This window comes from Patiria miniata, unplaced genomic scaffold (assembly GCF_015706575.1).
Source record: "Patiria miniata isolate m_02_andy unplaced genomic scaffold, ASM1570657v1 HiC_scaffold_23, whole genome shotgun sequence".
Lineage (NCBI taxonomy): Eukaryota > Metazoa > Echinodermata > Asteroidea > Valvatida > Asterinidae > Patiria > Patiria miniata.
The window spans coordinates 9,376,168-9,388,706 of record NW_024037062.1 but is presented as its reverse complement, the minus strand read 5'-3'; the positions used below and the strand labels follow the sequence as shown (position 1 = coordinate 9,388,706).

The 12,539-nt window shown below is 40.8% G+C and overlaps 1 protein-coding gene across 1 annotated transcript; it reads left to right on the top strand.

Annotated features, from left to right (window-relative positions):
• Positions 1–14: 14 nt before the first annotated feature.
• On the top strand, positions 15–5,190 carry LOC119731215 (mitotic spindle assembly checkpoint protein MAD2A-like). The gene is made up of 5 exons (XM_038204295.1): positions 15–179; positions 3,005–3,151; positions 3,637–3,757; positions 4,259–4,362; positions 4,936–5,190. Exons 1-5 carry the CDS (start codon positions 101–103, stop codon positions 5,103–5,105), a joined length of 621 nt encoding a protein of 206 aa, XP_038060223.1. The 5' UTR covers positions 15–100; the 3' UTR covers positions 5,106–5,190.
• The last annotated feature ends 7,349 nt before the right edge of the window (positions 5,191–12,539 follow it).

Here is a 12,539-nt window from a genome sequence, read left to right as displayed (position 1 = left end):
AGAACACCTAGACGTCTTCATCAATAATGATACGTAATAGAAACTCAAGGTGATGGGATCTGACTAAATTTGACATGTGCAGGTCCAAAAATTGAAAAAAATGGCGGCAACAAAACAGGCGACGAAGACGAAGACGATTACTTTGAAGGGGTCTAGTCAAAAGGTCTCGGAGTTCTTCTGTAAGTTTGTGGCTTGTTTCAATAGAAGAGATGTTCATGTTCAATTTAAGCCAATGACACTCTTTTTAAAGATGATTTTCTCCACATAGTCAACCGGTTAAAACGAGGCTGGCAGTAGCGTTTTGTACTATCTGTTCTGATCTGACAAAAGTGACACTTGACAGACTTCGAGATGCACAAACGTTATTACAAGCAGTGGATATTTTGCCGTCACCTGCATTTTTATAGGGCCTAGCCTACTTCCTAACGCTAATTTGCCGGGAAAGATTCCCATATCTGGCCATCACTATTTTTTCCCAGTCAGCCGTGCATTTAAACAACACACGGGACCTACGAGGCTGTCACGCCCCAACTATCGCATCGGTCCCAACTATAGTTGGGACTGTCCCAACTATAGTGCGGCAGTTGGGTCGGCCCAACTATAGTTGGGACGGGAGTTGCGCCGGATGCTTCATGCTTGATAGATCTTGTTGGATTAAATGTTCCGCGGCGCTGGCACCGTGTATTCGTCGTGCATGCATGCCGCGCCGCAAGGCTGGCCGGTCACGTGGTACTGCCTAGTTGGACGAGTTGTCCAGCTGCTGGGTTTTATTATCCAGCAACATTTTGCAAAATTCAAAGATTGCCATGGCCGGCCAACTATAGATGGGCCCCACCCATAGCTAATGTCAAAGGTCCCAAGTCGGACATGTAAGCAGAGCTGTAGGGAATGTTTTATAATCGTACATCAATGTAAACTATAGTTGGGACTGCCAAATAAAAATATTGCGGTGGCCCAACTACAGATGGTCCCCACCCATAGATTGGTCCCCAGTAAAGTCAGATGTGTATTAGAGTTAATTGTAGGGAATGTTTTATAATCGTACAACAATGTACACTATAGTTGGGACCGCAACATAAAAAGATTGGGGTGGCCCAACTATAGATTCGCCCCATCAATAGCTAATTTCAGTGGTCCCCAGTAAAGTCAGACGTGTATCAGAGCTGTAGGGAACGTTTTATGGTTGTACATCAATGTAAACTATAGTTGGGACACCGCAAAATAAAAAGATCGGAGTGGCCCAACTATAGATGGGCCAGCCCAACAATGGAACTTACAGTTGGGACCGTCCCAACTATAGTTGGGACAGGCCCAACTATAGTTGGGCCAGCCCAACTGTGGAACTACAGTTGGGACAGGCCCAACTATAGTTGGGACAGGCCCAACTATAGTTGGGACCGATGCGATAGTTGGGGCGTGACAAGGCTACGGCTTTACGTCCCATCCGAAGGACGAAGCAAGAATGGTTAAGTGCCTTGCTTGAGGGCACAAGTGCCCGCCAGTGGGCTCGAACCCACATCACTGTTGCCTCTGAAACACCAGAACATGAGTCCGGTGTTCTTAACCGCTAGGCCATCACACTCCTGATACAGAGAAGGGGTGTCGGACGCTTCGCCCCATTTCCACGTCGCCCCATGTCACTTCGCCCCTAACCACTTCGCCCCATCCCCACTTCGCCCCATCCCCACATCGCCCCATCTCCGCTTCGCCCCATCCCCACTTCGCCCCATCCCCGCTTCGCCCCATCCCCACTTCGCCCCATCCCCACTTCGCCCCATGTAGTATGAAAAAGGTGAAGGCTAGGGGTGCAGACCAAATAAACTGCCAAAGACCCCAGATAATAAATGCTCCCAATTCTAGAAACTTAGGAAAAATACAAACTCTCTGATGAGGTGCTCGACACACAGATGAGAGAAATGATGGCTCTATCCCATTCAGAGACGCCTCTCCTATTGGCTTGTGAATAAAAAATGTGCGTATGGTAAGAACAACACATTGTGAGTTATTCGCGAGTGGTGTGACATTGTGTGGATTATGTTCTTCAATTGAGACACATGAAAGGGGTCTCAAAAATTGGGTAGAAATAAGAAGGAGAAATCAATGGAAGTTTTGACCGTAGCCAAGTTTACCCAGGCAGTGGGGTGGGTTAGGTTTTACCTGAGGGCAATAGCAGAATGCATATTCGTCCCTTCTGGGACTCATCAGCCGCTGGATTTAAAAGAATCTGTAGGTATGGGTCAGTGAGTTACTTACTGCCTTGAGGAAAATGTTCCGTCAAAATTTGTCTGATATGTGACACTTCACACTTACAACTTCATTTAGATGAGATTGGTTCCTCCAAGAGGATGTCAAAGGTATTGTCGTTCTCAGATAAGTGGGAGACCGGTTGGTATAGCCGGGTTGGGAACAATGAGTTGGATCTTTTACTTCGAGCTTTTTTCTCGGTGGGGAGAGCCTAGCTTGAGAGGTTGGTTATGAATTGTTCATTTTGGTGATGGGCTAATTCTTTCCGTTGGTTAGCAATTAGTGAATCTGTTGAAATTGTTTTTTTAAAGCCAATAAAATAGATGAGATTTTTTTTTTACATGTAACGGCTGGGGCGAAGTGGGGATGGGGCGAAGTGGGGATGGGGCGAAGTGGGGATGGGGCGAAGTGGGAATGGGGCGAAGTGGGAATGGGGCGAAGTGGGGATGGGGCGATGTGGGAATGGGGCGATGTGGGAATGGGGCGAAGTGGGGATGGGGCGAAGTGGTTAGGGGCGAAGTGACATGGGGCGACGTGGAAATGGGGCGAAGTGTCCGACATTCCAGAGAAGTGATGGCCAGAAGTTCAGTAGTATAACAATGATAATTGATATACAACCCTGCTTAACTCAAAACTCTGCTTAGTCAAATTTTGAACCTGCTCCCTTGAGGTTTGACTTATCAAGATTTCACTGTATTTTAATTCAAATTTTGTTTCAAAAATTGTTAACCGCAAGGTATTTGTTTGTCACCCATTGCAGTATATGGCATAAACAGTCTGCTGTATCAGAGGGGTATCTATCCTCCAGAAACGTTCACCAGAAAACAGAAGTATGGCCTGACGTTATTTGAATCGACGGAAAAAGCGCTGCAAGATTATCTAACCAACGTGCTGAAGCAACTCAATGGTGAGTATACTGTAATTCACGAAAAACATAATTAGAAGCCAATGTTGCAAAAATAAAGAATGTTAATTGTTGAAAATACAGAATAAGCAAATTATTGTTTCCAACTATATCATTGCATTATTGAAAATACAAAATAAAAACCAAAGACTTCATAAAAACGCATGTTTCTTACATAATGAGGTGTTAAAATGCACATTTTTGGGAAAATTTGTTGCCAACCACGGCTTAAACTTATGCCCTTGTGATGTTTTATCCTTTTCTTTGTGTCATTTTATTTCTTTGGAATCGTAATGAATTTATGAATTTGTAGATTTCACTCCATTAGTTTAAGTGTTTTTTAGATACTTCTGTTAAAATATTTAAAATAAAAATAATAACCAGAACTTTTTTTTCACAATTTTTTATGTGGATGAATGTTTGTGCTCAGAATTGTGAATATATTTTGTGTGTTTTACTAAAATATTCATGTTTTTTTTTCTTCCCAGAATGGCTGAACGAGAAGACAGTGCAGAAAGTAGTTGTGGTCATAACAGAGGTGGAGTCGGGGGAAGTAAAAGAAAGATGGCAATTTGACGTCGAGTGCGACAAAACCATGTCACACGACAGGTGAATTTTAATAGTTCATGAACAAATGCAAATAAGAAAGAAGTCAGAAGATGAGAAGAACCATTTTTTTTTTCTAGTCTACACAATGACCTGGATTTAACCATTCATTGGTGCTTTGGGGTAATCCTATACGATAGCACTGCCCAGCTCACAAGTTTCGCAGTCAGTGAGTCAATCAGATGTACACTAGGCAGGCCCTCTGGGACCAGCACTCCTTAGTGCAGTCGTCCTCCAAGAGTGATTATGAATAGCAAACTACCTACCCAACAAATACACATCATTTGAAGTCATTCTTTTATGATACTTGAATGGCAAATTACAAAGTACCAAGGAAACAGGGACAGGAAATATTGTCACCTTTTGGACCCTAAATTTATGGAATGACCATATGCAAACAATCGGTAAAATACTGTGAGATATTTCCAGAATGTTGTATTCTAAATTTTAAATTTATATTTTTTGCTCAAAATCTTGGTGTTTTTTTCCCCTTTTTTCATACAGTCAACCAAGAAAAAAGACAGACGAGGAAATCAACAAAGGAATCCGAGCGGTTATCACCCAAATCACGGCCACGGTGACGTTCCTGCCTCTCTTAGACAACCCATGTGAGTAGAAATGTGAAGCACATGTCCATCACATTTCCTTCACAAGTCCATCACATGTCCATCATATATCCATCACAAGTCCATCAAAAGGTTATCACATGTCCATCACAAGTCCATCACATGTTCATCACGAGTCCATCACAAGTCCATCACAATTAAGTCCATCATCACGTGTCCATCACATGTCCATCACATGTCCATCACAAGTCCATCACAATTAAGTCCATCACGTGTCCATCACATGTCCATCACAAGTCCATCACAAGTTCATTACAATTATTAGTCAATCACATGTCCATCACATGTCCATCACAAGTCCATCACAAGTCCATCACAGGTCCTCACAAGTCTATCACAAGTCAATCACATGTCCACCACAAGTCCATCACATGTCCATCACATGTTTATCGCAAGTCAATCACATGTCCTTCACAAGTCTATCACATGTCCATCACATGTCCATCACATGTCCATCACATGTCTATATGCGAGGGGGAACATAAGTATAGCACCTGAATCAACCTCTCACATTTGACCTCTTAACCATAACCCCTCACCCTCGACCTCATTCAGGTACATTCAACATCTTGATCTACACCGACAAGGACATGGACATGCCGGAGCAGTGGGAGGAATCGGGTCCGTCGCTCATCGCAAACTCACAAGTCGTCAAGCTGCGTAGCTTCACGACCTCCATACACAAGATCGACGCCGCCGTGTCGTACAAGGACGACGGAATGTAGCCAGTATACTTGTAACGCATTTTCTTGCATTTCATTGCCACACAACTTTTATTCGTGCCAAGCCTGTATGAGAATCCCCCACCCCCACCCCACAAAAAAACACCAACCCTTGTTGGTGGATATATGGGGAGGGGGATCTATGGGGGGAGGAGGGGGTAATCATAATGGGTGTAAACCTCCTCACCCCCCCCCCCCCTCCCACCCCCCCTCCCACCCCCGGGAGCCAAAAATAGAAAAATCATGCCCCAGAAAACCCTGCTATCCCCTCCCCAACAGCTACACCCCCCCCCCCCCCCCCCCCATTGAGCCAAACCTGGATCCACCCCTAAAGATGACCAAAAATGTGTGTTCTTCAAATATTAAAAGACACTTTTCATAACATTGTATAGCAATTTTTTTTTTGTTCTTCATCATGTATTTTTGAACATTTGTGAAGAAATACTGTCTTTAAGCAGTTCCTAGTCAACGTGCCATTTTATTTACATATAAAGTTTAAAAACAGTATTTCTTGTCTAAAGGCTGAATGAAAACTTCGCTTCATTGCATCATTCACACAAGTCACTTACACAAGGCCTACACATTGCAATAGCCAAACACTAGTCATGTTCCTAGTCAACATGCCGTTTTATTTGCACATAAATTTGAAAAAGCATAATTTTTGCAAAAACGGCTGAACAAAATTTTCTATTTGTTACCATTCATTGCATCATTCAAGCAAGTCACTTACACAACATAGGCCTACACATTGCAATATCCAAATACTGATTTTGTATGATGCAATATCATGTAACCGAGTTTGGGGTTTATTGGCTTTTCCGCAAAGTTGCGGAAAAGCCTTTGTTTCTCTACGAATTTTTTTTCTTTTTGGCTTTTCCGCAAAGTTGCGGAAAAGCCTTTGTTTCTCTACGAATTTTTTTTCTTTTTGGCTTTTCCGCAAAGTTGCGGAAAAGCCTTTGTTTCTCTACGAATTTTTTTTCTTTTTTATTTTTTTTTTTCCTCTTGGGACTTCCAACCAAAATGCCATAGACTTTGTGCACGTTTTTTCTAGCAAACACTTTTGGCATAAAACAAAGTCATATGACATCAAAACTTAACATAAAACACAGAACATATAGCAAAGGTCGTTCGCGAAGATAGACGTCATGATGACGTCATCATGGGTCACGTGACGTCATCATTCATGTGCATATTACAAAGTCCTATATCTACAGAACTGTTAGTCCGATTGAGTTGAAACTCGGTATGTAGGTAGATCGGGATGTGTTATAGACGAAAATTGAGGTGACGTCATCATGACGTCATCGTGTGATTTTATATAGATTTTTGAAGATTTGGACCTTTAAGCCATATCTCACTAACGCAATATGATAAATTCAAAATTCTTTTTGTATTAGGTTCGCTGGGCAATAGATAAATGCACAAAATTTGGAAAAATGTGTGACGTCATAATGACGCCAGCAAAAATGCGATTTTTTGAAAAACATATAAGGGAATGTCCGATCGTCTTGAAACTTGGTGGGTGGGTAGATAATAACACTAGTACACACAATCTTGAATGACGTCACGATGACGTCATCGGTCGATTTTTAAAGATTTTTTTAATATTGCCAATTTTATTCTGCTTAAAAAATTTAACACTTTTATCAATCCGATTTTTTTCAAACTTGGTACGGACTAAAACCACCATAAAATAATGAGCACTGCCAAGTATTGTTACGATGACGTCATCATTAGACATGTGACGTCATCGTTAACTTGTATATTTTAAGCCCCTATATCTCATGAACAGTACGTCAGGTTGGGTTGAAACTTGGTATGGGGGTAGGCCGGGATGTGTTACAAATAAATATTGAGGTGACGTCATCATGACGTCATCGTGTGATTTTATATAGATTTTTGAAGTTTTGGACCTTTAAACCATATATCACGAACCCAATATGTTAAATTTAAAATTCTTTTTGTATTAGGTTTGTAAGGCAATAGGTATATGTACAAAATTTTGAAAAATGTGTGACGTCATGATGATGTCATCAAATATGCGCTTTTTTGAAACACATATAAGATAATGTTCGATCGTCATGAAACTTGGTGGGTGGGTAGATAATAACACTAGTACACAACATCTGAAATACGTCACGATGACGTCATCAGTAGATTTTTTTACGATTTTTTTAATATTGCCAATTTTATTCTGCTTACAAAATTTAACACTTTCATTAATCCGATTGTTTTCAAACTTGGTACAGACTAAAACCGCAATAAAATAATGAGCACTGCCAAGTATTGTTACAATGACGTCATCATTAGACATGTGACGTCATCGTTTGTATATTTTAAGCCCCTATCTCATCAACAGTAATTTAGATTGGGTTAAAACTTGGTATGGGGGCATGCCGGGATGTGTTACCAATAAATATTGAGGTGACGTCATAATGACGTCATCTTGTGATTATATATATATTTTATATATGACAAATGCAATATGCCAAAATCAAATTTCCATTTGAATGAGGTTTGTTAAACAAAACGTAAATGCACACAGTTTTGCACAAAACAGAAAAACATGACCTTAATTTAAAAAAAACATAATGCGGAAAAGCCCTATGTTCTGTTGCAAACAGACATAGACCTCTAGTATTGTTTTTTAGATTGTACACAAGAACATCCCCCGATGTGAAAACACTCGGCAGGCCTTGTGAAGCTGGTCCCAAAGTGCACAAAATTGTATTCAATTGATCAAAAAATCCAATCTAATTTACAAGTGACAGTCAGTGAGATAGGTAGTCCAGTTCACAAGGACAGTCGGACGGTGAGGGACTTAAGCAAGTCTAATTCACAAGTGACAGTCAGTCAGGTGCAATGATGACGATGGGCTCCGTGCGCAAGTACCCCCTCAACGGCAAGAAAGGGAGAGGCGGGGGACCATAGTCTGATTCCCCAACCAAAAGATTCCGACTTACATTTCAGACGAATATTAGATTCATCAGAAATAGATCCTTTGGTCTGGGAACCAGACTAGGCAGCACATCAGGAGAGAAACATTCAAACGCACTGCTGACGCTCATGCGAAGACGCTTTGGCTTTGTGCGCATTTAAAATTAAAAAAGTCGTGCGTACTTGACGCGAACCAGTACGCACAGCAGTGTGTCTTGTCCAGGGCTCTCAAAATGGTTTTTTAAAAAGCACCCTCTTTGTTGGCACATGGAGCCCATAGACTGGCCCTCTGGGACCAGCACAAATGGTTGATACATTTTTTTCCAAAGATATGTGCATTTTTGATTACACTAAGACAAAATATTGTGCACATTCATCTCAAAATTAGTCGTACGAAAATTTGTAATACTCGCAATCAAATACATGTTACAGGTTGTGCGTAAATCCCATGCCATATGAAAACTGATGCAAGTCAACAAACGTCAATTGTTACTAGATAGAATATTCGCAATTGTAATCATTAGCTTTATGTACTACAGTTGTGCAGTGTGCTACTACATTGTACATGCACAATAATGGGGCGTGTTGCATCATTCCATGGGCATGCAAAACATTACCGTCATTGAACCAGGAAGTCATTGGCCAACACTTAACATGTTCCCTACAGGAAGGTCAATCATGTCATCAACATACTGTTGTAAGGCATCCTGTTTTAAAACCACCTTGAATGTTGGTTTGCTTCCAAACGATACCATTTCATGAGGCCGAATAATTTCACAGGGTATTTGATACCAGTCCTATCTTCACTTTGAGCTGGTTTTCCATTTATTTAAAGGTAGCATGCAACATTTGCTTTTGCTGTAATATTCAGAAATGGATGGCTGTGAGGGGGGGGGTTGTATTTTATATCAAATAATGTTACACTGACCTGTTTTAAAGTTTTGTGTTCAAATCTTACTTAAGTTTTGTGTTCATAGTTCAAGGGAAAAAAATTGCTGTTCTTGTAGTCTGGTTCCCTGACACTACTTCAGACAAACCGGAACGATTTGTAGACGTCGAAATTGTTAGGTCAGGGAACCAGACTAGCTGGCCTGCACCCGTTCACGGATGTTTAACTGATTGCAACCAACATGTGGATGAACTGAATTTGGTAAATTAGGGGCAGTATTTGAAGGGAAAAAAAATACATATTTTTTTCCAACGATGGTCCGTGGACCATCGTTGGAAATTGATACAAATTCCATATTTCTTGAAAATGACAGCACACCAGGTGCCATGATTTCTCAGAATGATATCACTTACAGTCCAGTAAGGTATTTGACCATAATTTGGTAGTTTGTTTTTTAATGTTTGCAAATGTTGTATATCCCCTTTATATCAGTAGGTACTTTTTCCAAAAAAGTGCATACCCCTTTTAACATTTTGAAATTGACAAGATTAAACGAAAAACCTGCACTACATGTACTAGCAACAGCAACGGGCATTGAATTTTGACAGTTGTATAAGCTTATTATTTAAGTACCGAAAGCATTGCTTTGTAAACTGGGCTATGTAGTTTCAGAAGAGCAAAAAATTTAATCAAGCATTCTCATCCCAATTTTAAAAAGGTAAAGAATGATTTGTGCATGGTTCTGCATTTATAATGTGCCTAGAAAAAAAACTAAAAAGATAATTGTAGATAAAATGTGAAAAGGTATATGCAAATTAAAGGAAAAAGATAAGAAGTTTCAAAGGGCATTTTGAAAAGATAAGCTGGTTCGTAATGTAAATAGTATATCATATTTTGTACAAATCATTTGTTTACTATGCATGATAAACAAAAAAAATTAAAGGCAGCTTTATAGGTAATCATTAAGTCATTCAATAAAGTACTAGGTATATTTTGAAACTCGGCTTCGAGTAAAAATGCGTTTTAGCCTTTTTGAAGTATGGCGGACACATTCAGAGGGCAGTATTTGAATTACGCAAATTGGAGTAATTACAAAACGTTTATGCACTGGACCTAAATAACGCCCTCTTATTTGTACACCGTACTTTAAAAAAGGTAATGGTTTCCTTGTAATACTTATTAGAAATTGTTTCATGATTTTCCTCAATTACATATTTAACGTGTAATTTAGCCAGCTTTCAGTATTATGCCACAAAAATAACACTGAATATCTGCTTACGCCACTTGTAAATAAAAAAATTAAGTTACGACAGATGTAACAGAAGCCTTTTGTTCATTTATATTACAGAATTTTGGTTCATTCATATTACATATTAAAGAACTTCAAATTGCAATGTAATTGTGAATCCTTTTCATCCCTCAGCCGGGGTCAAAAGGTCAAGGTCATGGTGAGTTGAAGGTAAATGGTTTCTGGATAACCAGTTAGAAATGAGATTTTGGTGTCTAACTTTGGTAGGGGGTTGCCCTTGGGTTGGGATTGGTTTTGGGGTCAAAAGGTCAAGGTCACCGTGGTGAGTTAAAGGTAAATGGTTTCCGGCTGATAACTTGAGTTGGACATTAGATTTTGGTGTCTAACTTTGGTAGGGGGTTGCCTTTGGGTACAGGCAAGTTGGGATTGGTTTGGGAGTCCAAAGGTCAAGGTCACCGTGGTGAGTTAATGGTTTCTGCATGATAACTTAAGGAGTTTGGAATGTCAACTCAATTTGCCCTTTCGACAAACTCCGGCTGATGGGTTTCAACAGCAACGCTGTTATTTTTAATACTGTTTTTTTCTGGAGCAATGTAAAAGCCTTTTTTGTTTTGCATACGCCCAAAATACAGAATTGGATTTTTTTTTCAAAATTTTACACAAATTTAGAGTTTATTTGGAGAAAAAAATGTTTGTTGGGCACAAGGACAGCAACTCTACTGGACAGGACTGTCTACTTTCGCCAAAACTTGAGGAAGTGCCAGCGATCATGAGACGTGACATTTCTGTGCACGACGATTTTCGAATTTCACAAGACTGGAGATTGATGCTGTCTTAAATTAATAAACCCCACACTCGCCAGTGAAAACGCTTACTCAGTAACCCTCAACCACATCAATTTTCAGGAAGTGATGTTGCAGTTCGATTTCTTAAACTCACACTTCACAGTGTCGAAAAACATAAATGGCAACTTTAGTTTTTGTTCAAAGCTTGTGAGTTTGAGAAGTCTTAATGCAACCATGATGCAATGTCCAAAGAGCCACCACAATATCGTCTCTGCCGGGGAGAATTACAAAACTCCACAGAATCAGAAAGACGCGACCGTGGTGGCCCCCGGAGTTCGTCGGCACCGCCGAACCTCTTGCACCGGGTGACCGGTGACAGCGAGGCCGCTACCGGCGGCACCTTCCTCCGAGAGCCGGTGGGTTGATCCCTGCAGTAGAAACTGCAGAGGGTTACGAAGTAAGCGTTGTTCACTGATGGGTGGGGTTTTTCAACCCACGACAGCACCTGCTTCCAGTCCGTCATGATGGCTTGGAAAAACCGTCAAACTACGGCAGAAACAGGCGGCCTGATCGCTGGCACTTGATGGCTGTCCGATAACTGGGTATCGGCTAACCCGTTGAATTTATAGAGAAATTTTTACGCTGGTGCGCGATCATCTTTTGAATACAATTTTAACGATGGTTGCTGTTTGCCGGATACCAGGGACGACCGAGCGTTGTTTACAGTTATAAATAGCAACGTTTGAAAATAGATTATGACGTAATTGCAATGCGAACGAATTTCAAGCCTAGACTCGTGTACCAGTTCGTTCTGCGTCATTAAACATTAATTTTGAGTACCATTTTTTTATGGACTGCCACAATTTTGTTAAGCCGAGTGGCAACAGATTTTGCGGGGGGGGGATTCATATCGACACCCTCATTATTTCAGAACAGGCATTTGTATTAAGACTCATGGTAGCGTTTGTTGGTCATTTTGGATTTGAACAATCTATTATGTTTGGAAACATTAATGACTGTTATTTTTTTGCAACATTCGCCTTCCATAGTTTGCCGACCCGATTGAAAAAAGTGACCACACGGATGCACTCAGATTGCACAACGTACTGAAAGTTTATGTGCAAACTCAGCAATGCATAAATAGACTTGAGGACATGTCACTAGTTAGCCGTGTTTGTCTATATCTTGCTGGGTTCAACGTGTAATTACAAAACCCGGCCAATAACCGACTTGGTTTCAAGTTTACAATGCACATGACTATTGTTGTTGCAATTATGCGGAAGTGCGTCATTACAGTTGGTTATTTTGGGATTTCCGACGATATGAACTGGTACCACGCATATTATATTCCCTTTACAAAGGCATGGGAATAGCAAAGGGCACCAGCGCATAAAAGTGTATAAAAATGCAGCAAATACGCCCCGTCTGCCATCGACAGCCATCAAGAGCCAGCGATCAGGCCGCCTGTTTCAGCCGTAGTTTGACGGTTTTTCCAAGCCATCATGACGGACTGGAAGCAGGTGCTGTCGTGGGTTGAGCAACCCCCTTCGTCACCGACAACGCTTACTTCGTAACCC